Below are 26659 nucleotides of genomic sequence, written 5' to 3'. Positions count from 1 at the left end.
CTGCATCGGAGGACTTCCTGAGTAGAAATCTGATCTTTGAGAAAGACAAGACTATCTGATCCATGCAAGTTGAGTTAGAAAGTGGTGAAAATCGTGGGTAAGGAGTTATGTAGCCGTGTCCTTGTTGGAAGGTCCCTGGTTTATTTCAGCTGGATTCAGAGACTCAGCCGAGAATGTTCCAAGAACCAAGCTCCGAGTATCTGTAGACATTTAGTGTAACTAGGTTTGCTTGGAAATTATGCAAGAAATCCTGGCTCAGGTTACTCTGGGGCATTCATGGTGGTTACAAGGGAAAATTGCTACCCTTATGTCCAGTTGAATCTGTAGAGCCGAGAGAAGGGTGTCTGTCTTCAATATCCTTCTATTGCTGTGCAGAAACACCATGGCTGAAAGCAACATGGGGAGGAAAGGGTTTATCTCACCCTACAGTAGACAGGCTTCATGAAGGGAAGTCAGGGCAGGAACTCAAGGCAGGAACCTGGAGTCACAATCTGAAGCAGAGAGCATGGGGTGATGTTGCTTCCTGATTTGTTCCTCTTGGCTAACTCAGCCACTTTTTTTTTTTTTTTTTTGGTTTTTCGAGACAGGGTGGAGGCTGTCTTGTAGACCAGGCTGGTCTCGAACTCACAGAGATCCGCCTGCCTCTGCCTCCCGAGTGCTGGGATTAAAGGCATGCGCCACCACAGCCCAGATCTCAGCCCACATTTTAACACTGCTCAGGACCACCTGTCCAGGGGTGGCTCTGCCCACAGAGGAGTAGACCTTCCTCCACAATTAACAATCAAGGAAATGCCACCCCAGACTTGACTATGGGCCATCCAATGGAAGCATTTTCTCAGTTTAGGTTCTTCCCATTTGATTCTGGCTTGTGTCAGTTGACAAAAACTAACAAAGAAACCAACACCAACAACAAAACTAACAAGGATGGCATCTTGAGAAGGTATGTCATTTCTTCCTCCACATCAACTCTGAGAGAGTCATTTTGTGCCTGGGGTTCCCAGCCACCATCACCTTTTGTTCCTTTGGGGTCAGACTTCTTGTTTGTAGTTGGAACCTCATTCCTCCCAGACAGTTGCTGTACCAGGAAGACACCAGCTTGCCCTGTCCTCTCTTTAGCTACCCTGGAGATTTAGAGACAAAGAGAGCTACTTTGTTTTCTGAGGATATTTTCTGACTGAGGAACCTGAGGAGGAAACCTGAGATCAGAGCAGGATTTTCTTGTGAATGTGTCCTGAGCCCAAGTACTGGTTGGCAGCAGCACCTGTTTTTAAAAACCCCTGGGTTTGGAGCACTGGAGTACAAGATGCAGAGACCCAAGGTGAGCCTGGGACTTGCCTGTAATGGGTGTATGTAAGGAAACATGCATGTATTCTCACATAAGTATTGGAAGAAAGATCATAAGAGAACAGAGGTGTGTTGCTTAACAGTAAGTGTGTTTTCTTTGGCAGCAAAAAAAGGGCATTTGATATCAGGACACCAAACGAGGTTCAAAGAGCAGAGGCCAGGCACAAATTAAATGCTCCAGAAATACCGTGGCCAGAGAGGAACGTGTGGACTGCTTGAGAGAAGTCCATAGTCCTCCTTTCCTACTTCTTCCTGTGCGAGTTGATGTCAGGCACATTTTGACTCAAGAGTATCTTGCTCTTGGCTTATTTTCTGCAAGCCATGTGGCTCTACCTGGTGGCTCTAGTGGGCCTGTGGACCCTCCTGCGCTGGTACCGTGAGAGGCAGGTGGTGAGCCATCTCCAAGACAAGTATGTCTTCATCACGGGCTGTGACTCGGGCTTTGGGAACCAGCTGGCCAGACAGCTGGACAGGAGAGGCATGAGGGTGCTGGCTGCATGTCTGACGGAGAAGGGAGCCGAGGAGCTGAGGAGCAAGACATCAGACAGGCTGGAATCAGTGATCCTTGATGTCACCAAGACAGAGAGTATTGTGGCAGCCACTCAGTGGATGAAGGAACGAGTTGGGAACAGAGGTACCACTGAGACTCCTGTGTGTGTCTGTTGGTTTGACTCTGTTTGACTCCCCTTCACATTCCCTGGCAAGATTCCTGAAGGGGTTTGGGGCACTTGAATAACAGCAGCCTCTTGCCCTCTCCTGACATTGCCTGAGTGCTTTCTCTCTCTCCAGCCCCTTCCTGCTGTCTCCTAAGCTCCCTGGTCTTGGTAAGAAGGTGTCCTGGTGAGGATTCTCCTTCTCACGTTCATGTCTGTGCTGTCATCTTTTCTGTGCAGAAAACCTAGCCTGCTGGATGCTGGTACCACCTTAGAGCAGGGCCCCTTTCTGGAGCAGAGGGTGGGACTTGTCCTTGGTCTCTGTGTGCAGGGAGGGTACCTGGGGCCATGCTGGAGTGATCTCCTGTGTCAGCACCATACTTGCTCTTACTTGTCACCTGCCATCCTCTCTGGAGGCAGACAAGATGGTTCCTGTGGAGAGCAGGCCAGGACAAGATTAAGGTCTGACTTAGGGAACTACATACTAGGAAGTTGTTTGCTTTTGTTGTTGTTTGTTTGTTTGTTTTGTTTTTGAGACAAGGTTTCTCTGTATATCCTTGGCTGTCCTGGAACTGACTCTATAGGCCAAGCTGGCCTCAAACTCACAGAGATCTCCCAGTCTGCGTCTCTCAACTCCTGGGATCAAAGGCATGTGTCATCGCTCCTGGCTGCTCTTCTTTTACTATACTAATAGCAAGAAAAGAGAGTGGTTTGAAGAAATCTAAATTGAGAATAAGCTTATTGTTCAAAACACTGGGGAATTAAAGTCAAAATAAAAATAACCAATGTTCTCCTTCCCCTCACATAAATCCTGGGAACATTTTTACCTATACGGGATTAAAATATGTGAATTCTTTTCATAAAAAATGATTAGTTTAACTACTTCAAGAACATTCCTTCAAATAATGGTGTTCAGTGACTTAGGACCAACATTTAACAAATCGCTAAGAATTTAAATGTATCTTGGGGCTGAATCCTGGAGCCTTTGCACATTTCTTTCTTTTCTTTTCTTATCATTAGTACTGTTATTATCATTTGTAAACAGGTCTTTCTTGCATGTGCCATCATGCCCAGATTGTTTCTTACTTTTTTTTTTTTTTTTGCTATAAGAATTGTCTTGGCAAAATCATTTATTTCAGTTATTAGCAAGCATGAATATGTTGAGATCCTAGAAATAAAATACCTCAATTAAACAATCTTCATGTCCAGAAAGGCATGGCACTGTTTTAAACTGAGGGGGCATCTGACTTATTGAGCCTGAACAAAAAAGTGACATGCTTTTTCCAAATCAGCTAGTCCCCATTCTTCATGCGTGGAGCTTAGCAAGTCAATGTGCTGTTGCATTGTTTAGGTGATGGTAGAACTTGCAGGGTGGGCCCGAAAAGGGTGAGTGAGGGTGACCTGTGTGCACACGTGAAGAGAGGCCACCATTTTCTGGGGCAGAAGGTGGAGCTCATGTCCTGTTGTTTGTAGCAAGTTTCACCCCCTCTTTCACACTGGCCTTGTGTTGCAAGCATTCCGGGAAAGTTGCTCAATATATATTTAAGACATTTTATTTATTCTTTGGTGATTTCATACATTAATGCTATGTGTTTGTATTATAGTCTCCGAACTCCTCCCCCTTCCCTCTCGTTCCTCCTTCTCCCTTCTTCCATATTCTCCTTCGTAACTCCACATCTTCTTTGTAAACAGAACACACCAAGTTTGATAAGTCATTCAGCAGTGATCACGCTGGACCTGCCAAAGCCAGCTTCCTTCAAAACACAAATTCAGCATGGTTTCCCCAAATTTCCTCCAACCAGGACTTAGAGTTTACGTTTCTCAAATTCCATGAGGATAGTAGCTTTTCCTCCGCCCCCTCGTCCCTTTTCATTTTTGTCTTTTCCTCTGCTCCCTCAACTGCAAGGTATTGTTAATCTGTAAGATGCAAACTTAGTTTCCGTGTGTCCAGATTAAGGGAGGTGTCATATGTCTTCAACATCTGCTCTTATTATCAGCAAAGGTGAAGTGGTTGCTTGTTGCTTCTCAGATAAAGAGCTGGCCTGCCAGGAATCAAAAGAAGGAGGTCTCCATGCCGTGAACCATGCCCTCCAGGACGGGTAGCACCAGCCCACAGACATCATGCTGTTATTTGTATTCTACTCTCTATCCAATGCCTGCCCACATGGCCTTACCCAGTGTAATGTGAATTTATTCATAACTAGACCTGTGTAATGTGATTCTTTCTTCTTCCCAGGACTCTGGGGCCTGGTCAACAATGCTGGCATCGGAACCTTTGCTGTCAATGAGTGGCTGAACAAGCAGGCCTTCGCAAAAGTCCTGGATGTGAACCTGTTGGGCCTGATCGAGGTGACTCTGAACATGCTGCCCTCAGTGAGGAAGGCAAGGGGCCGTGTGGTCAACGTCTCCAGTGTCTTGGGTCGATTGTCTTGCTTTGGTGGTGGCTACAGCATCTCCAAGTATGGTGTAGAGGCCTTCTCAGACTCCCTCAGGTAATGGAGAGTTATGGAGGTACTGTTGGGAACCTTCATCAGGGTGTTTTTGTTTGATCCAACCTCTGAAGAATTTTTTTCTTTCTTGTTTGGGGGACACTCTTACCCTCTCCATACCCCTGGTAGATGACCAAGGCCTAGGTTCACTTACCCTTGTACTGCCCTGGAGGACTGCCCTATGTACAGAAGGGACTTATCTGAGATGGCACTGGACATGGCCAAGAGTACAAATCCTCACCTTCTTGGATGCTCAGGTTGGGACTGTTCTGGAGGTGGCCTGAGCATCATATTCAATTCAACTTGTGCTTATCAAGCTCCTATCAAAGTCCACAATTCTAGCATGACATTGCTAAACAAACAACCCATCAACAACAAAACCCTAGCAACTGAGAGAGCAAAAGAAGAGAGAAAGAGAGAGCATGCCCAAGACTGAGAGATTTTTAGCAGTAGTGACCATGTTAACCATCGGACTTGTGGAGGGCCTGCAGCATGGGTCTGAGGTGAGGTCTGAACAGACAACAGGACAGTCTGGTTACATGGACTTCCTGGGTAAGAAAATGTTGACAGCCTAGGCCCAGTGTGATTGTTAACAGATGCCTTTAGTGCTGTGTCGTCCTGGAGCAAAGGGCGTGTCAGTCCTGGCAGACTGTCACGGGGTGACTTTTGGAGAGTCTGAGGGTTCAAGACAGATATAGATATAGATACAGATGATACAGATGCAGATATAGCAGGCGGTGGCATGGTCAAACAACTGAAGCTGTTGCATCACTTCAGCAAAGTGGGTTAGGTTTACTGCTAGATGTGGGGCAAAAAGTTGGAGTGCTTCAGCTGCTGACACAGAATAGCTCCTTGAAGATGTCTGAAGGAGCCAGGCAGGAACTGACCTGAGATTTCCTGTGCCAGTAGAAGGTGAAGGCAGGACCCAGGAGTGAGGGGGAACTGGTTTAAGCAAGCCTGGTGAGCCATTGTGTGTGTCCTATATGGACAGAAATCCTACTTGATTGTTGCCATAGGACAGAAATATCTAGATTTAGAACAGTGAGCTGCACACACCAAATATTTGGAGGGATGCTGAAAAGCACATAGTCAGTGTCCTTGCCACAAGATTCATCCCAATCTGCTGGCCATGCCAGACCCAAAACTTCTGACCTTTTCTCACCACGGGCTCTTGTTGGTATGTAGTATTGTCGAATGTATGATTTTCCTCCAAAGACCTCTGAATTCTTTGACCTTTGCCTGCTGTTGTCTTACAGGAGGGAGCTCTCCTATTTTGGGGTGAAGGTGGCTATTATAGAGCCTGGAGGCTTCAAGACTGCTATGACCAGGAGTGACACGCTACCATCAAGTATCAAGATGCTGTGGGACCAGGCCAGCTCAGAGGTCAAAGAGATCTATGGCGAGAAGTTTTTGTTATCCTGTGAGTGACCTATAGGAACCAAAGCTAAGCCTTGTCCTACATCTCAAGTCTCCTGAACCTTATGCTACTGGCACAAGGCCTGACCAAGGCTATCTTTTCTCACAGTGGAGATGCTTAGTCCCAATTCCTTGGGAGCCTATGGGATTCTGGCTGCTAGAACTTGGGGCTCTATTTTATCCAAATCTTTCATTATCTCACAGATGAAAGTGAAGCCGGGGGTGGGAGGCAGCACCAGGACTACCGCTCTCCATAATCTTGGGCTTGTTTCCAGTGTTGGGAGAGACCTTCCAGCTATTCAGCCAGAGAGTTCTCTGAACAGGGACACAGGTGGCTGAGTGTGCACAGTTCCTGAGGACAGACTAGGCTTAGATTTGGGCTTCTAATCAGAAGGAGGCATAGGTTCTAGAGAAACTATCTTCGGTTGGTCACAGAGCTGCGGTGATGGGATGTGGAGTCTCCCGAAATAATTTCTTTTTCTCTCCAGTGCTAGAAACAGTGAACTCAATGGTGGAAGCAGGCTCAGGCGACCTCACTTTGGTGACGGACTGCATGGAGCACGCCCTGACTTCCTGTCACCCTCGCACTCGATACTCAGCTGGCTGGGATGCCAAGCTCTTCTACCTCCCCCTGTGCTACCTGCCCACCTTCCTAACAGATGCCATCTTCTACTGGATGTCTGTGAAGCCTGCCCAGGCCCTATGAAATCTGTACTTGTGTGCAAAATTGGGAGAGTAAGGTGGGTGGAGGGAGTGAATGGTACTGCCATACACTGGTCACTGTATTCATTAACATGATTCTGCTTTCACACTGCTCAAGACCAGTGAAGTCCAGAGGAAAGAGCCAAAGAATTCTGCCAAGGAAGAGGGATACGAAGGTGCTGGCAGTAACTTGTTAAGCTGGGCAGCTTCCCAAGACTCTGAGCATCATGGCCTATTGAGAGAATCCATAGAACAGGATGGGGGAGGGGAAGTTGTGAACACCTAGGACATGCTTTGCCTCCAGCCCCTTTCCTCAGGATGTGCATGGGCCTGACTACTCACACCATCATGTAACATGGAAAGAGCCCACTTCTCAATCGCCTTTGTCTGTGGTGTCAAGTGGGAGGGCCATCACCAGTACTCCCTGTCCTAATGCCACATCAGCAACCTTCGGTTGGGAGACGGTAATGCAGGCGGTGTGCAATCTGGCCAAGACAGAGAAACCAATTGTTGATTTGTCTTGAAACCATGGCTTTCTCTGGATTCCTTTCATTATAGAATAAATGCCAAAAGGATTTCTTTGTGTCCTGTGCCTTGAACTAGAGGAGCAGTGAGGTGTGGACCATTGGGAGACAGAGTTAAGGGAGAGGGTACTGTCCTGAATATTACATCTGCACTTGCTGAGTTCCTCCCCCCATGGAGGAGAGTGACCATTGTTCCCCTTTCAAGCAACCTGATTCACAGGATAAGACAAAAGAGTGGGCATCAAAGTCAGAGATGCTCTTGGACTTGTCCTGGCTTCTCAAGACCAGGCTCCATGTGTCAGGAGGTTTGGGACATTCTTTTCAAGTGAGGGATGAGCAGAGGCACCATTTTTGCAGTAAGTGGCAAAGTCCTGGGTTTAGTTCTAAACTACCAATGGAAGGAACCTCCCCAGATGTAATGGTGTCTTCCCTAAATTTTAGAAATGGAGGCCATGGTGTCATTGATGAATCTAGTTTCACTGAGCAATGACTCCTGTTTCAAGAGAAAACAGACATTGACGTCCTGTTGCAGGGCTATTTGTTTTGTCCATTTTAAGCATTTTATTTGTTTTGGTTTTGAGACAGAATCTGGGAACATGACTTTGTGTCAATATACAGAAATCCATATCAATGTAAAATATTTGAGAATAGTGGTTGTTCAAAAGTAGAATCAATAATCTACCCTTTATCCCATCATGTCTATGCTATATCTCCCCCTTTCCCCTTCAGAAAGAGATCCCTGAATCTAACCTCCTTTGTTTAGCTTTCTTTCTGACTATGACCAACAACAACTTGTAACCAACCCCCCTAAACAATGACAAATATCCATAACCCACTGAATGACGAAAACCACTCAACTTCACCTCTTGGGAATGTAGGCATTGTGTTCATTAGACTGATTCCTGTTGTCTGGGGCCAGTGGCATCTTTTATTAGACCCTGAGAAAGTTGGGATAACAGTCAAGTCCTGGGAGAGCCAGCTGTTGTCTAGTCTTTGTGTGATGGGAAAATGTATGTCTTATCTGAGGTCTGGCTGGAGTAGTCTGCGAGGTTGGACCATGTCAGCCAGCAGCCTTGAAGCTCACAGCACTCACTGGTGGCTGGCTCCAGCTCACGGGTGGCAGCCAGTAGCTATGTCTCTCTATATACCGCCAAGAACCAGCTGGCCTAAAAGACTGTGAGCCTAGGAAGCCATAACTGCCTCCGTGTCAAAAGTTTTCTTAGCTTTCTCAGGCCTTATGAGGATAAATGTGGCTGGATGTTGGACTCAAGTCTTTTTCTGTCTCACCAGCGAGCTCCCAAGTGACCATATGGAGACTTATTATTAATTATGAAAGTTTGGTCTCTAATTTAGGCTTGTTTCTAACTAGCTCTTATAACTTAAATGAGTCAGATTCTATTCGTCTATGTGCTTCCAAGTGGCTCATGGCCTTTACTTCTCATCCTGTGTGTCTTGCTGGTGACCCCTCCTTCTTCCCAGAATTCTCTCTGCCCCCCAAATCCTGCCTAACTATTGGCCATTTAGTTTTTTATTAAACCAATCACAGTGACATGTATTCACACAGTGTAAAAGAATATTCTGCAACATGACCTAGGCTGAGCTTGGCTTTCTTTTTTCTTTTTTCTTTTTTTTTTTTCTTTTGGTTTTTCGAGACAGGGTTTCTCTGTGTAGCTTTGGAGCCTATTCTGGCACTCACTCTGTAGACCAGGCTGGCCTCGAACTCACAGAGATCCGCCTGCCTCTGCCTCTCGAGTGCTGGGATTAAAGGTGTGCACCACCAACGCCCGGTTTGAGCTTGACTTTCTTACCCTCTGCCTCTCTCTGCCTCTGGGTGGCTGGCATTTCTGGTATACACATCACAAAACCCACCTTAGCTTATTGTTATTTGGCAGGTCTTTAAATTTTTCTTTCTTTCTTTCTCCTTCCTTTTTGTGTGTATATGTGCATATTTGTGTATGCGTGTGAGTGGGTCTTATATGAGTGTGTGTACGTGCCTGTGAGGTCAGAGGACAACCTCTGCTGTTGTTGCTCTGGTACCCCCTACCTTGTTTATTTGTTTTTGTTGTTGTTGTTTTGTTTGTTTGTTTGTTTGTTTTTTTGAGAAAGTGTCTTGAACTAGATTAGCAGTCACCAGTAGAATAAGCTGTCTGGCTAGTGAGCCCCAGAGGTCTGCTAGCCTCCACCTTCACAGTATGAGATTAATCTGTGGATGTCTGTCTATGCTTCTATCAGCCGCTGGATGAGGGCTCTAGTTGCAGATTGGTAGGCGGAAAGGGAAGGAAGTGATTCCTTGGGTTTCAAATGACCCTTTCACAGGGGTCACCTAAGAGCATCAGAAAAGAGATACTTACATTATAATTCATAGCAGTAGCCAAGTTGTAGTTATGAAGTAGCAATGAAAATAATTTTATGGTTGGGGGTCACTACAACATGAGGAACTGTGTTAAATGGTCAAACAGCATTAGGAAAGTTGAGAACCCCTATAGATCTTCAGCCCTTAGAACACAAATGTTCCTTCATTTCTGGGACTGGCTCGTTTTTTGTGTCAATTTGATACAAGCTAGAGTCATCAGAGAGGAAGAAGCCTCAGCTGAGGAAATGCCTCCCTGAGATCCAGCAGTAAGGCATTTTCTCCATTAGAGATCAATGGGGGAGGGTTCAGTCCATGGTGGGTGGTGCCATCCCTGGGCTGGTCCTGGGTTCTACAAGAAAGCAGGATGAACAAGCCAGAGGAGCAAGCCAGTAAGAAGTTTGTAAAATTAATTTTGGATTCCTATCTAAGTTAATTTGTATGTTGATACAAATTCAAAATTATATTTGTGTATGTTCCTGTTTCTGTTTATATATTGTGTATGTTCTTATTTCTATTTTCAAGATTTTTGTACACAAATGTAAAATTATTTTTGTCATACTGGTATGTTTCTACTTCTGTTTAAGATATTTTGCATACTGATACAAATTGAGGGTGTTTTGTCTTTGCACTATACATTTCTACCTCTGATTAAGATATTTTATATATTATTGCCATTTTGAGGTCACTGTCCTCATGCTGCACATCTGTTTATTTTTATAATGTGAAGCTTTGTCTTTAAGCTATGTAGGTTATGGAGAATTATAGGTTAATAGTCACCCACATTTGTCATAGTTATGTTAGTTAGGTTCTCTAGATGCACTGAAATGTACTCTGCATAGATAGAGGATCTTCAAACACTTCAAAGACCTACAGAATATGGCATTTAAATGTTTTAATAATTTAGAACTCTGTTGGTGTGAGACATGACTGCTCCTGGCAGCACTGAGCTATTCCAGAGAGTATGATGGGCACCAGATACACTTCATATGGAGCTTGTTTTCTCCTTGGCAAAACTGGCCTATTGGGAAAAGAACTGCCCTTGTCTCAACTGCTGACAGTAAGCATGCTATCTAATCTGGACAACCAGGATACAAGGAAAAGAGACTACTGAACCTTGCCAAGACAGGATAGGACAGTCTTTTGAATTTTCCTGCTTCTGAAAATGGTCTGTCACATATTCTAGGCCTATAGCTAAAGTTGGTTGCCCAAAAATTGCAGAGAGACTTTGAATGACTCTCTGGGTAGTCAGCTGTTTCTATCATTTTTTGCATCTTTTGGAAGTCACTTGTTTGTACTTTCTACTTATTCAGGTAATATTATTTTCCTTCTCAGGTCTTTCAAGGGGTTGAAAACGAGATGACCACAGTTATTATCCTCTCTAAGGCATATTAGGTACAAGACTTAGACTTTTCAGGATAGGATAGCAACTGGAATAATCCCTGTTATTTGCCTATTACCTATTGCCTGGACAATTAGTGCGTGTTTCTTGCTTGATGTTGTTCTTGTTGGTTGTAGTTCCATTTTTATGTAGTTATTGCCATTTCTTTTTCTGGACAATACTTGATAATTGTTCTTTGTTGGTTTGGTTGGTTTTTTGTTTTGTTTTGTTTTGTTTTTGGGTTTTCAACATAGGGTTTCTCTGTGTAGCTTTGGAGCCTATCCTGGCACTCACTCTGGAGACCAGACTGGTCTCAAACTCTCAGAGATCCGCCTGCCTGTGCTTCCTGAGTGCTGGGATTAAAGGCCTGTGCCACCAATGCCCGGCTTTATTTTTTTTAAAGATTTATTTATTTATTAATTCATTCATTCATTCATTCATTCATTTATTATGTACACAGTTTTCTGTCTGCATGGATCCCTGCAGGCCAGAGGAGGGCACCAGATCTCATTACAGATGGTTGTGAGCCACCATGTGGTTGCTGAGAATTGAACTCAAGACCTCTGGAAGAGCAGTTAGGGCTCTTAACCTCTGAGCCATCTCTCCAGCCCAATAATTGTTCTTATTGTATATAGTTCTATGTTAGATTTAGAACCACCTTATTTAGACAAAAAGGGGAAGTATTGTGGAAAATAATTCTGCCAATAGACTTGGGGTACTGGCCTTAGGGCATGGCCTCTTACCTGCAGACATGACCTCTTATGAGAAAGTAGGGCTGTTGCTTCCTCCTTGGGAGGTCAAAGCAGAAGCAATCCTTGTGAGTGATCACATCTCCCCAGGGCAGACAGCAAGACACAGCAGCTGGATCCACAGCAGCTGGTTTCACCTTGTCCTGTATAAGTGAGTTTGTATTTCCTGTTAAAACCTCATAATAAAGATTCTTGTAAATTCTCATCAAATCAGAGCGAATAGGGACAAAAGGACTCTAAATGATCATAACAGCCAGGGGACCTCAAAACACTAGAGTGGTCTGGACCTTACAAAGTGAACACAGGGGCCTCATTAACAAAGGGAGACTGGAGGTACTTTTTCCTCCATTGAACACGTCTCTTCAAGTGTGAATTCGCTAGGTCCATTCATTCGTGTCAAAACCCACTCACACCTACTGCTCATTCCTTCCTGGTCCTGACAAGAATATGCACTCCAGTTGCTGTCAAGGGCTTCTAGTAGACCAGTCCCTGGAATTTCCAGATGAAGTCAGTAAGAATAGGAGTCTGGGTGCAACTCCCTCACCTAGAGCCTCAGGGCTGAAGACAAATCCTCAGAGACACCTGCCTGTCCTGTGAGCTTCCCTCAGCCTATCCAACCCTCCAATGAGATTCCTGCACAACCCAACTGACAGTGCCCAGCTGGTCCTCTCCACTGTCCTGGGTTGGGGGCACCTGGTCCCATTTCAGGGCTGAACTTGTGAGTGTCTAAATCCTCCAGCTGTTCTGATGTCTGGGCTGTGGTGCTGAGGCAGAGTCTGAGCAGAGCCATCTACTGGGACAAAGACTCCACAGGAGTCCAACTCAGCCAGGCAGGAAGCACCTATCCAGTGAAGGACAGGGCAGCTCCAGACCACACTATCTTCCTCATCCAGGAAGGGGTGGCATGGAGCCTGAAATCAGAGATGTAAAGGTGGGAAACAGGCCCACTGTGCAAGCCTGTTCCAGTCCAACCTTCATGCAGCCCCTGCTTAGTCTTACCCAGGGTCCCGGAAATGAAGGAATGTTAGTTTCTGATGGCTAAGGATCTAGGGCTGGAGACCTGAGTTTGGGGTTTCTACAGTAGCTCCTCATACAGGAACGAGTAAGATGTGATTTGGGATTTATTGCAGCACAGTCCTCAGCACAGGGAGTGAGGGAGACAGTTTCTGTGGCATCTGGAGAGTCCCTCACAGGTCCCCTGAGTAGACTCCAGTGTTCGCCCAATGAAGAAATCTGCAAGAGGGGGAAAGGGGGATCCTCCAAGGGTGTGATCGTGGACTTTAACCACATTCTGGGACTCTTCCTTCTAATCACACTTTGCTCAGTCACATCGAAATGCCCTTGATCCACTATGCATGGCTAGGACAGTAGATATGTCCTAGGTGCTAGGCCTGCCCCTGACCCTAGTGGAGCCCAGCATGGAGGGCAACAACTTGACCCCTCAGCCATCACTGATGCTCCAGAGCAAGCTTCTCAGGTGGGTTCAGCCCTCCTGATCAGTTTCCTCACAGTCGACAAAGTGGAGAATTGCTATTGGTTCTTCTAAAATGTGATTGTGAGTGAAGGGGTGTGTGTGTGTGCGTGTGTGTGTGTGTGTGTGTGTGTGTGTGTGTGTGTGTGTGTTGTGTGTGTGTGTGTTGTGTGTTGTGTTGTGTTCTTGAGGGTGTAGAGAGATTGTGAGTCCAAGAGGCTCACATTCAGACTTGCCTTCACTCACAGTCATCCTCCTGGTTCACCTTGGAACAATGCTAACACTGTAGGAGTGACCCACCATACACTGGTCTTGCATGACTTTCCAAGAGAACCTGGGCTGACCTGAATGAACAACACAGGAGCATTTGGAGACTCTTGGCTCCTTTCCATCTTGGTCATGCTATCAGGGTGCAGTGGAAGCAGCTGAGGGCTCCATCAGAGCACACGCAGGCCACGATGTGCCAGCTTGTCTGTACATGTGTCTGTGTGTCTGTCCCTTCTTTAGTCCCTCACTTCCCCCAAAGCCCCTTTGGGTTTCAGACCTAAGCCAGAGGATAATCTGTAGTAAAACTAGGTATTCATATTGTGATGCACCTCTGTGACATAGTGCTATTCTGTCTAAAACTAACTAAATGATTAACTGAAAATATAAACAAAGAGTTTAGGCACAGGGACAGCTGGTGAGATCACTTCTATCTCTGCTAGAGGGCCCAAATTTGATTCCCAACCCCATGGCTAGGTAACTCACAAGTGCCTATGTCTCCACTTCCAGGGGGTGCAATGATCTGGGTACTCCAACACACATGGAATACAGACTCACATGCAGACAGATAAATAAAAAACAAATCTTTGAAAATAAAATAAGGAAATGATGACTCTGAGATGTGGAAGATCACTTTCTATTTTCAACCATATTGGGAATCATTGTTTAGACACAGCAGTTCCTCCTGTCACTTGATGTCCCCCATGTTGACTCCGAGGGGAGAAAATCAGGCACCTATGGATGTCCCTCTCAATGGCAAGGTTGTACTGAGCCCAGGAACCTTCCTTCTCCTGAGGATCCGTGACCTGACATTCACTACAGAAACATGTGGAGGCTTCACAGAGCTTTGGCAGGCTTCATGGACATCCAGTAGAAGATGGCATCTGTTAGGAAGGTGGGCAGGTAGCTCAGGGGGAGGTAGAAGAGCTTGGCATCCCAGCCAGCTGAGTATCGAGTGCGAGGGTGACAGGAAGTCAGGGCGTGCTCCATGCAGTCTGTCACCAAGGTGAGGTCCTCATTGCACTTTTGGTCCAGTGACTTTAAATGTGTCAGATCTATGCAGAATGAGAAAAGCTTCAGATGGTGTTTGCCTCCCACAGAGGAACCTTTTCTAGATCCTATGACTCCCACATCAGAAGCCATGCCCAAGCTCAGCCTGTCCCAGGTCCTGAGGACGGACCACAACCCAGCTTCAAGGAAGAACCATGCACCTCACGTCCTGTGTCTTAGCTCATGGGAAGTTCTGCCTAACCCCGCCTCCCTCAGTCACTGACTCATTCTCAGCTTTGTGATGGTGACAGTTTCAGATGGAACAGAGCTGCATGTTCTGAATGAAAGAACTATGAGACCCCATACCCACTCTCCCCACCCCATTGGTTTAAATGTGCTTTCTTTGATTGGAAAGATAACAGCATTACTACTGGCAACAGGAATGGAGACGAAGGATTCAGGACTAGGTTTGGTTTGGATCCTTGCACCTCACTTACAAGATGCCAGGGACTTCTCTCCATAGATCTCTCTGACCTCTGAGCTGGCCTGGTCCCACAGCAGCTTGGCACTTGACAAATGAGTGGCATTACTGCACACACCAGTCTTGAAGTAACCAGGCTCTATAATAGCCACCTTCACCCCAAAATAGGAGAGCTCCCTCCTGCAAGACAGACAGACATCAGAGACTTCAGAGGACTTTCTGTGAGAAAACTGACAATGAAAGTACAGTCAGGTGCCAACATGAGCCTGAGGTGAGGAGAGGTCATGAGCTTTGGGTCTGGGTTGTGCAGCAGATGGGGAAGAGACCAGTGTTGAGGGCATTACCTCTGTGCTTTTGGATGTCACACTTTTGGATATCTGGTGGATGGAGCTCACTGGCCTAAAGCTAGGCATTCTGTCCCGTGACACCATGTAAGACCTCTGTCCATGCACTGCAGACGCTGAGGATATTGCCGTGCTGGCTCGAGTCACCTCCTTCTCAGTCACAAGTCTCAGTCTACCCTCATGTGTCTCGGGAAGTTCTGAGGACATGTCCCACTTTGTTCTTGCAGCTGTCTTCAGAGAGCAAGGCCCTGCCTGCCACACCCTCCCAAGCACAGCCTTGCAGTTCCCTGCAGCCATGGATGTACCTGCCCCAAATGGCCCTTTCAACATCCCTTAAGGGTTTAATTGGCAACAGCACGAAATACATACTGTCCAGCACCCTCAGGCTCTCCACAAGTCTACCTTAGTCTGCCTGGTGACCCTCCTCTTCCATATCTGGCCTGGCCTGTCCCCCATGGAGAATCCACCTACACATACAGGTTCCAGCTTTCCATGTTTAACCTTTACTCTGCTGCAGCCCAGTCCTGCTACAGGACACTGACAAACAGGTGACAAGCATGGCTGTCACAGCTGACTGGGCTAAGGTAAAGCCACACTTCTGTCCCCTCGATCTCAATCTGTCTGTTGCCATAGTCTTCAGGTGAGGTTCCAAGCCTTTCTCTAATGCTGGGCAGGTTGGTTGTGGACTCTCCAGGGGCCTGACAATTACCTGTATGTTTGAATGACATGTTCATCCCAACTGAAAAACATGTTTAGCACCATACAGCTCAGGGTTCTGGATTCTTGGCCCAAAATACTCACAGAACCAATTCTACCTCAGTAATGTCCCCCATGCCCTCCCTCTTCCATGACAGGACAAGTTGAACTGAACTCAGGTCTCATTCCTGCCCTCTACTAGAGACATGGAAATGACCTTCCCAATGAATGATTCAGGGGGGAGAAGGTGAGAGAGCACCAAACCAGAGTGTGTCCTCTCCACAATGGGATCCTAAAGGCCTTGATTAAATAAAAGCCCTGACAATGCTTCCCTTAGGCCCCCACATCCCTGTCCATTACCTGAGGGAGTCTGAGAAGGCCTCTACACCATACTTGGAGATGCAGTAACCACCACCAAATATAGACACTCGACCCATGACACTGGAGACATTGACCACACGGCCCCTTGCCTTCCTCACTGAGGGCAGCATGTTCAGAGTCACCTCGATCAGGCCCATCAGGTTCACATCCAGGACTTTTGCAAAGTCCTTCTTGTTCAGCCACTCATTGGGACACGAGGGAATGGCGATGCCAGCATTGTTGACCAGGCCCCAGAGTCCTGGGGACAGTGGAAAGAAGAGAGAGTCACACAAGCCAGGTATAGTTATGGATGAAATGCATATTCAACAAGGTAAGACTGCTTAGACATGTGTTTAATTGAGAGTAGGGTACCATGAAGAACAGCCTGGTTTCCTCAGGGTTGGGGAACCCATCCCAGACGCTCTAGGCTCACAGCATGGATACCTTCCTCCTTTAAGTCTTCGTGGCCAGCTCCCTGCCTAGGAAGTAAGAAGCAGTTGTTTCTCACTTGCTAGTTTTAAGAAGGAATGTTAAAGAGTACTGTTCCTCTATTCATCTGGAGACTATGAAACCGTGATTTTATTTTACAGATTATTCTCATTCTTGAAGATATTTTATTCTTTATCTTATGGTGGTGGCTTCAATAGGAATTTGATCTTTAGGCTCATATATTTGAAAGGTTAGTTGTTGGGGAACAGCACTACTTGAGAGGGATTAAAGATGTGGCCTTGCTTGAGGAAGTGTTTCCCTCAGGGTGAGTTTGGGGTTTCAAATTCCCAAGCCAGACTGACCCTTGTCTCAATCTTCCTGCTACCTGGAAGGACGCATGCAGAACTGATCTGGATGTAGAACTCTCAACTTCTCCTGCACCATGATTGCCTGTGTTCAGCTAGGCTTCCTGCCATGCTGATAATGGACTACACCTCTGAAAGTGTAAGCTAGTCCCAAATAAATGCCTCCCCTTATAAGAGTTATGGTACTAGCACACCATGCCTTTAATCTGAGCACCCAGGAGGCAGAGGCAGATGGGTCTCTGTTAGTTCAAGTCCAGTGAGTCCAGGACAGTCAGGACTATTACACAGAGAAACCTTTTATTCAAAAACATAAAAAAAATTTTATGGTCATGATATCCCTCTACAGAAACAGAATAATGACTGAGACACATTGCTGCCTCTGTCTTTCAAATGGCAAAGGAAGAAAATAATAAGGAAGGATTAGGGAGAGAGGAAACAGATTTTAAAAAAACAAAATTAATATTTGGGTGAAAATAGGTTGAGAAACTACCAACTTTAGACTTGACTGGGGAGATGTGGGAAAACAGTGCTTTGTTTTGGGCTCTGATGAAGATGGCCTTGCAAAGTCATCGATATTGAGCATCTCTCCTCAGATGCTTACAAAAACCAGGGACAGGGTGAGGGAGGTAACAATGCTTGCTGCTCCACCCTAACAGCAGAAAATGGTGCCCTTTGTTGGAGCTCACCCACAGTCTGCCCTTCCTCACCCTTTTTGGTGTTTAGGTCGTGGATCCTCAATTTCTATGCAGAGTGCATTGGAGGCTGGTTGGTTGAGGTTAGGCATCACATTTGCTGATTTCAAATAATTGCCTCAATAAGTGGTATGGCTCCTTGTCTCAAAAGCATGTCTCATCCCTCTGGATATCCATATTCTTTCATCGAGTTTTATGGTTTTTTTTTTAAATCCTACTTTATTTTGTTTTGAAAAGCCATATGGAAATCTCCTGTAGAAGCTTCCTAAAATACATGTGCACATGAAAGGAATCTAAATGGGGCCACCATAGGATGGGGAGACCTGACCTAGACATCCCAAGGCACCAATTAAAACTTCCAGTGACAGGAATGGGTTACATCTTGGTGAGTCAATGGCCAAAAGGGCCCCATGGAGCCCAACTCCCAACCCCCATCACAGGACATTGCCGAGGCTTCTCAATGCTCTCCACATCCTGATAGAAAGGCCATATTGCTAAAGAGGATACTCAGGTCATCAAACTAGGAGAAGTTGAGCGGGTGCCTGACTAAAAGCTTACCCCTACTGATTAGCATTCAAGGTGCAGGATGACACTCTTTACACTACCAGAGGAGAAAGTTTACCAGTGTTACCTAGCTACAAACCCCATGACCTTCAACATTTAAGATATACTGGTACAATAGAGCCACAAACATCATGGTTGTAACTAAGAACTTTTTAATTAGATTTAAGGCCCACTCTATGAGATGAAGCCCACACCTGACTCTACTGGTCAAAAACCCGAGAATAATCGATAAGTCATGGGCCTAAGGGAAAACCTAATATTATTATTCTGCTAAAGAATACACTAAAATAGCATTTAATACTTATTACTACACACACAGACCAATGATTTGTTCAACCCTCATCAGAAAACATTTGTCTTGCAATAGATGAGAATTAACACAGAGATCCACACCTGGACAATGCTCAGAGAGTGAGAGACTTTGGAACACTCAGTCCTGAAAAAGGGAAACTTCATCAAACACTCTCCTCAAGGCTCAGGGATCTATAAAGATGAGGATGTGGGAATGTTTTAAGAGCCAGAAGTGGGAGCTGGAGAAATGGCTCAGAGGTTAAGAGCACTGACTGCTCTTCCAGAGGTCCTGAGTTCAATTTCCAGCAACCACATGGTGTCTCACAACCAACTGTAATGAGATCTGGTGCCCTTTTCTAGTCTCCAGGGATACATGTGGGCAGAACACTGTAAACACAAAAAACAAGCAAACAAAAAAGCCAGAGATGACAGATGTCTCCAATCAGCTATCTTCCAGACACATCAGGACTGATGTGCATATGAACTCACAGGTTGGGACAGCATTCCTGAAACTTGCACAGGTTCCAGACGTGACCCAGCACTGAGATGGGGAAAAGGATGCAAGGTCCAACCTCTAACCAAGCAACTATTTGTAAACAGATATCTGCTGGCAAAGGGAATAACGGTTTTATCCACTGTATTGACATTGGAGCCTCATACCCAGAAGTGGTTGGCTAACAGAAAATGAATTCCAAGTATTAATTGTTTAAGGGGTTTTTTTCATGTTGATTTGTTCTATGTTGGTTTTGTTTTTAACTTGTTTTTCTGTTGATTTGTGGTTTTTCATTTAGTTTTTTTTTTGTCTTAATGTGTGTGTGTGTCAGTGTGTGCCTGTGTCTGTGTTTATTGTGTGTGTGTGTCTGTGTGTGTCTGTCTGTCTGTGTGTGTGTTTATTGTGTGTGTGTTTATTGTGTGTGTGTGTCTGTCTGTGTGTGTGTGTGTCTGTGTGTTTATTGTATGTGTCTGTGTGTGTTTATTGTGTGTGTGTCTGTCTGTCTGTCTGTGTGTTTATTGTGTGTGTGTGTGTGTGTGTTTAGTATGTGTGTGTGTCTGTGTGTGTGTTTAGTGTGTGTGTGTGTGTGTCTGTCTGTGTGTGTCTGTGTGTGTGTGTGTGTGTGTTTATTGTGTGTGTGTCTGTGTCTGTGTGTGTGTTTATTGTGTGTGTGTCTGTGTCTGTGTGTGTGTGTCTGTCTGTCTGTCTGTGTGTTTATTGTGTGTGTGTCTGTTTCTGTGTGTCTGTGTCTGTGTGTGTGTGTGTCTGTTTCTCTGTGTGTATGTGTGTGTGTGTGTGTGTGTGTCTGTGTGTGTGTGTGTTTATTGTGTGTGTGTCTGTGTGTGTGTGTGTCTGTCTTTCTGTGTGTTTATTGTGTGTATGTGTGTCTGTGTCTGTGTGTGTCTGTCTGTCTGTCTCTGTGTGTGTATGTGTGTTTGTGTGTGTGTGTGTGTGTGTGTGTGTGTGTTGACTTTCCTAAGGCATTCCTCCAGGGTTGGATGTTGCACTTAAGCATGGCCATGACCTTGGTCCCCATAAAGAATTGCAGGTGGAAGGTGAGACCAGGTCCCAGTACTGAGAGAGGAGATGCATCTGGCACATGACCAGCCAGCTTCACACCGAGCTGGGGGCCAGGCCCTCCTTCCTCTTCAGTCTCCAACCTAGCACTCAGCAGCCGACAGTCCAGTCCTTCTGCATACAATGACACAAGAGGACAGGCAGAAGTGGGGACATGAAATTACACAGGGCACCAGCTGACCAAGAAGAGAGCTTGAGGGACTGACTGTAGGAGGAAGAGGAAGGACTGTCATGCTGGAGAGGGAAGAGTCTTCAGTCACTTCACTTCCATCCGCACCCTCGTCAGGAATCTCTTCAGGGCTACACAGGCATTCCCTTCACACAGGCAGACAAACCAACAGACACACACAGGAGTCTCAGTGGTACCTCTGTTCCCAACATGCTCCTTCACCCACTGAGTGGCTGCCACAATACTCTCTGTCTTGGTGACATCAAGGATCACTGTCTCTAGCCTGTCTGATGTCTTGCTCCTCAGCTCCTCGGCTCCCTTCTCCGTCAGACATGCAGCCAGCACCCTCATGCCTCTCCTGTCCAGCTGTCTGGCCAGCAGGTTCCCAAAGCCCGAGTCACAGCCCGTGATGAAGACATACTTGTCTTGGAGATGGCTCACCACCTGCCTCTCACGGTACCAGCGCAGGAGGGTCCACAGGCCCACTAGAGCCACCAGGTAGAGCCACATGGCTTTGAAAAGGACAGGCACATAGAGTCTGTGCCAAAGTGAGCCTGGCCTCTATTCACAGAGGATGAAGCAGGCACTGAGGACTCGGGAGACACAGCGGAACACAGGCTTCCAGCAGGGAGTCTGCACCTTGTTCTCTGTCCACTGTCTGTGGTGATATTTATTGCTGTCTCACTTCTCTGCTCTTTCACCTGGTTGGTCATCTGATATATAATGGCCTTTGGCCTTCCCTTACCTGCTGCCAAGAAAACACCACTGTCATTCAGTAACCCACCTTCCTTCAGTTATGATCTCTGATTTTACTCATGTGGGATTGCATGCATGTTTCCTTACCCACGCCCACTACAGTCAAGTCCCAGGCTCACCTTGGGTCTCTGCATCTTGCACTCCAGTGCTCCAAACCCAGAAATTTGTGAACACAGTTAGGTGCTGGTGCCAACCTGTACTTGGCTCACTTGGGCTCAGGATACATTCACAAGGAAATCATGCTCTGAGCTCAGGTTTCCTCCTCAGGTTCCTCAGTCAGAAAATCTCCTCAGAAAACAAAGTAGCTCTCTTTGTCTCTAAATCTCCAGGGTAGCTAATGAGAGGACAGGGCAAGCTGGTGTTTTTCTGTACAGCAACTGTCTGGGAGGAATGAGGTTCCAACTACAAACAGGAAGTCTGACCCCAAAGGAACAAAAGGTGATGGTGGCTGGGAACCCCAGGCACAAAATCACTCTCAGAGTCGATGTGGAGGAAGAAATGACATACCTTCTCAAGATGCCATCCTTGTTAGTTTTGTTGGTGGTGTTGGTTTCTTTGTTAGTTTTTGTCAACTGACACAAGCCAGAATCAAATGGGAAGAACCTAAACTGAGAAAATGCTTCCATTGGATGGCCCATAGTCAAGTCTGGGGTGGCATTTCCTTAATTGTGGAGGAAGGTCTACTCCTCTGTGGGCAGAGCCACCCCTGGACAGGTGGTCCTGAGCAGTGTAAAAATGTGGGCTGAGTTAGCCAAGAGGAACAAATCAGGAAGCAACATCACCCCATGCTCTCTGCTTCAGATTGTGACTCCAGGTTCCTGCCTTGAGTTCCTGCCCTGACTTCCCTTCATGAAGCCTGTCTACTGTAGGGTGAGATAAACCCTTTCCTCCCCATGTTGCTTTCAGCCATGGTGTTTCTGCACAGCAATAGAAGGATATTGAAGACAGACACCCTTCTCTCGGCTCTACAGATTCAACTGGACATAAGGGTAGCAATTTTCCCTTGTAACCACCATGAATGCCCCAGAGTAACCTGAGCCAGGATTTCTTGCATAATTTCCCAGCAAACCTAGTTACACTAAATGTCTACAGATACTTGGAGCTTGGTTCTTGGAACATTCTTGGCTGAGTCTCTGAATCCAGCTGAAATAAACCAGGGACCTTCCAACAAGGACACGGCTACATAACTCCTTTCCCACGATTTTCACCACATTCTACCTCAACTTGCATAGATCAGATAGTCTTGTCTTTCTCAAAGATCAGATTTCTACTCAGGAAGTCCTCCGATGCAGTGCATTTGCTACACAAACTCCGTCTATCTGCCTTTCTTTGTTAGGTCTCACAGCACCTCATGTCTGGTCCTCATTCCCTAGGACTTCATAGTTCTCAAAAGCAGGATGTGGGCGCCCATCATTTTGCCCTGTATCATCCATTTCTGCGGCTTCCTCTGTATGGTCACATATACAGAATCAAGACGCCTCCTAAGGGTCTAAAATGAGTGGAATCTCAGGGGAACAAGGACCACAACGCCAACAGGTTTCCCTGGAACTTATCCAGACCCAGAGACCCCTAAGTGTCTGCCCAACATGTGTTACATGTGTAATTAGGAGTTTTCCCCCAAGGGTCCCAACACAGGGCTAAAATCTGAATCCCACAGAACTGTCCATTGAGGAGTCCACAAGGAGTACAGGGTGCCAGGTCTCAAGGAGATGGACAAGGGAGGGCAGGAGCTAGAAGGGTTGGAAGAGAGAGAAAAGCCAAAGTTTCAAGGCTCTGAGCAGCTGCCAGACACCTTGAGCCATCAGTTCTCTAAAGGGAAAGTCATGCCATACATGTAGGTAGGCTTTGTCCAACAGCTCAAGTGTGTCTGACCCAACCAGAGTAAGAACAGTGGCATAGACCTCAGCTCCACCACAAGGACTGAGCCTTGCTCTCCAGCAGGGACTTGTGACCTGGAGTCACAAGTGTGACGTGGAGCTGGCCACTCTTCCTTCACAGTGGGTTGGTATCTGCCCCCACTTCTGTTCCTCCTCCTCACCTGCTTGTCACCCCACCTACCCCTGCTCCTGATCCTTCATGGGTTCCCCAATAAGCACAGATGTCTACATGATGGATCCTGGGTCAGGAAGGATTGGGGGGAGTGGTCTTGTTGGAGGAGGTGTGTCACTGGGGGCTGGCTTTGAGGTTACAAAAGATTCCCTCCACTCATTAGCTCTGTTCCCTGCTCCTTGACATGTGAGCTCCTATGCTGCTCCAGCGGCCTGTCTCCAGGCCTTTGCTCGCACATCATGGACTTGTTGGAGCCCAAACCCAATTAACTGCTTTCTTTTGAAAGTTGTCTTGCTCATGAATTTCTATCAGAGCAGTGAACAGTAACTGCTACACACCGTACACTTGTTCCAGCATCCTAATTTACCACTGCTACAGAAATAGTTGCTAACCAGAGCAATAGGGACCAAGGGACTTTAAATGATCTTAACAGCCAAGGGGACCTAAAAATCTAGAGTGGTCTGCACCTTACAAAGTGAACACTGGAGCTTCCTTAACAAAAGGAGACTGAAGGTACTTTTTCCTCCAGTGAGCCCATGCCCCTTCAAGTGTGAATTCTCTTACATCACCCATTCCTGACAAAACCCACTCCTCACACCTAGTGCTCCTTCCTTCCCAGTTCTGACAAGATATGTACTCCAGTAGCTGTCAAGGAACTCTAATAACACATCAGGATCTAGGCCAGTCCCTGGAATTTCCAGATGAAGCCAGTGAGAGTAGGAGTCATGTATCAATATACATATATGTATACCAATGTAAATTGTCTAAAACTAATAGTTGGTAAAATAGTTTACAGGCAGATACACTAATCCACCTTATTATCCTAGCCTATCCCCTTTTTTTCTATACTAATGAGATTCTTGAGTCCAATTATTATTAATCTGTCCACAACCCAACACTAGCATTACCAACCCTGAGAAAAACCAAAATCCATCCATCCCATCTGTTTGGAGAGGGGGCATCATTTCCTACAATTACTTCCAGCTGTCTTGGGGAAGATGCTATCTCTGTGGGATCCTGTAAAAAAAAAATAAAGCAATCATTAAGTTTCAGGAGGACCAGGTATAACATTTGTAGTCTGTCTCTGGGTAGTGGGTAAGACGTATCTGAAGTTTTGTCTAATGTGGACCATCTCAACCAGCCAGTTTGGAATTGTCTTGAGTAGTTTCTGTCCAAAGCCAATCCTTGAGGGGTGTATTTCGGCGCCATGGCATCATTTTAAAGCAGGTAGGATCATTGCTGTGCTACCCCATCTTCTTCTGGAGACTTCAGAGTTTACTGTTAGGAAAATTTATTGTTCACTGTGGAAAACTTAAACATTATTAATATCAAATGGAAAGTTTAACTTTAATATAGATATTTATCCAAAAAAGGGACTAAAGAGGTCAAAGGGACTAAAGGTACTGGGAGAAATAGAATTTTGGGGAGATAATAGGGTTTTGGCAACAATAGTCCCTAGATTTTTGTTTTTCTTCTGTCCCACACCAGGTGGCTCTTCTGACATGAGACAGAAATTTTATTCTAAGAACATGCTTGGATTTAGAGAAGGAGAGAGCCACGCTCCAACTCTAAGTCAGCTTTGATTTTTTAATTGAGTCAGGACTACAACTTTTCTGACAAGTAATGAGATGTAGATGTTAAGGTAGTGGGATTCTTGTCCTTCACAGACTATTGATACCATAGGTCAAATTTCCCTTCACTTGGTAATTTTTTGAATACCTTTCTCTTCTTCTTAGATGTCTTGATGTCCATGATCTTTTTATTTCTTTAAGATGGGTATTTTTATTTTCCTGTAGGGACAAGAACAGAACCCTGCCCTGACCCTTGTGAGGTTTCCTTACAATCTGTAGGATTGTCACCTCAGTGGCTGAGTTATCATTTCTCCTATCAAGAGGTTTCTCCTGTTAGAATAGAATCTCGGTTAATTTTGATGGTATCCATAGCTTTTCTTCTCCTGTGTGATGGGGCATGTCCTTCTGTGTATATGTTTCTCTTATTGATTGATGAATAAAACACTGATTGGCCAGTAGCCAGGCAAGAAGTATAGGCTGGACTCCCAGAGGAAGAGAATGCTGGGTAGAGGACATAGAGAGAAGCTGCCAGGGGAGATGGCAGCCGAGGAAGGAGTAAGAGATCCAGATCCTTCTCCGGTAAGATAAGAGCACATGGAGATACTTAGATTAATAGAAATCGGTTAATAATTAACAGAAAGCTAACCAGTAAGAAGCCTGAGCCCATCCACCAAATAGTTTCTAATTAGTATAAACCTCAGTGTGCTTATTTGGGCAGTAGGACTAGGTGAAACAGAAACTCCAACTACACCTGTGGAATTAAAAGTGAAACCCCTTCCCCAGGGTATGTAGCACAACTCCTGGTTTCCACTCTGAGGTCAACACATCTTTGAAGTGCACAGGCTGATTTAACTCAGAAGTTTTCTATTGTTCAATGTCTTTCCACAGCTGTTGTTCCTTTCTCATTAGCATTAAGAAAATTTCAAGGTTAATAAGGCATTATGTAGCCGGGTGTTGGTGGTTTTTAAGCATTTATTTTAGAGTGTAATTCGATCTTTCAACAACTGCTTGTCCTGTAGGATTGTGCAGTGTGCCTGTAATATGCTTTATATTATAATATGCAAAAAGCTATTTCATTTACTAGAGACATACACTAGAGCATTGCCAGTCTTAATTTGTGCAGATATTCCCATGATGGCCATGACTTCTAATAGGTGTGTAATTACAGAATAAGCTTTCAGAACTCAAAGCAGCCACCCATTGAAATCCTGAATATGTATTGATGGTATGTTTTACATATTTTGATTTTCCAAATTCTGCAAAATGAAGCACATACATTTGCCAAATTTCATTTCCTTGCATACCTTTAGGGTTACTTCCTGTAGGTAAAGGAGTTTGGCTAGAGAAGAAACAAGTAGAGCTTTTAAATAATGATTTCCTTGGCTTGTTGCCAGGTGATGGAAAAATCCTTTTTTTTTTTTAAATCTTTGGTTTTTTTTTTATGATATTCTGAGGCCTCCAGCACCCTTCCTATTAATAACTGATCAATTTCATCATTAACTTGTGCTTGAGGGCCTGGCCGACCTGTATGGGATCTGGTGTGTGTTATATGTATATATCAGATGATTTCTAATCCTGACTATTTCCTGTAATTGTATAAATAACAAAGTTAATTTTGTTTTGTCCGGAATAAATTCAGCAATTTCAATGTGTAAAACAACTCTTTGGGCATATTGAGGGTCAGTAAATATACTGAAAGGTTCTGTAAAATCCATTAGTACCATGAGAATGGCATACAATTCTGCATTTTGCACAGAGTTATAAGGGCTTTTTGAACCACTTTGCTTAACTTTATGTATTTATATCCTGCCTTTCCTGATTTGTTTGCATCAGTATAGAACGCAGGGATGCCAGAGATTGGTGTCCTCCATACAATGTGCAGAAGGGCCCAAATGTTTTGTTTTGTTTTGTTTTAAGAATTTAATTCTCTCACTTTGGGGATAATTTGTTGCTAATCTTTCCCCCAAAATTACTGTAAGTTCTTTGCCA

At 45.3% G+C, this 26659-nt stretch overlaps 2 protein-coding genes across 2 annotated transcripts; one reads left to right on the top strand and one right to left on the bottom strand.

Annotated features, from left to right (window-relative positions):
- The first annotated feature begins 1665 nt into the window (after window positions 1-1665).
- LOC118237619 (retinol dehydrogenase 7-like) lies at window positions 1666-6608 on the top strand. Its single transcript, XM_027392177.2, has 4 exons — window positions 1666-1978; window positions 4234-4489; window positions 5743-5906; window positions 6391-6608. Exons 1-4 carry the CDS (start codon window positions 1666-1668, stop codon window positions 6606-6608), a joined length of 951 nt encoding a protein of 316 aa, XP_027247978.1.
- A 7427-nt stretch (window positions 6609-14035) lies between these two features.
- Window positions 14036-20804, bottom strand: LOC100773622 (retinol dehydrogenase 16-like). Its single transcript, XM_027392173.2, has 4 exons — window positions 20492-20804; window positions 16215-16473; window positions 14831-14994; window positions 14036-14398 (listed from the first exon to the last, which is right to left on the bottom strand). Exons 1-4 carry the CDS (start codon window positions 20802-20804, stop codon window positions 14181-14183), a joined length of 954 nt encoding a protein of 317 aa, XP_027247974.1. The 3' UTR covers window positions 14036-14180.
- Between the last annotated feature and the right edge of the window lie 5855 nt (window positions 20805-26659).

The sequence above is a fragment of the Cricetulus griseus genome (genome assembly GCF_003668045.3).
Source record: "Cricetulus griseus strain 17A/GY chromosome 1 unlocalized genomic scaffold, alternate assembly CriGri-PICRH-1.0 chr1_0, whole genome shotgun sequence".
Taxonomy (NCBI): domain Eukaryota; kingdom Metazoa; phylum Chordata; class Mammalia; order Rodentia; family Cricetidae; genus Cricetulus; species Cricetulus griseus.
The sequence above is the reverse complement of the archived record's forward strand: the minus strand, read 5'-3'. Positions and strand labels throughout refer to the sequence as shown.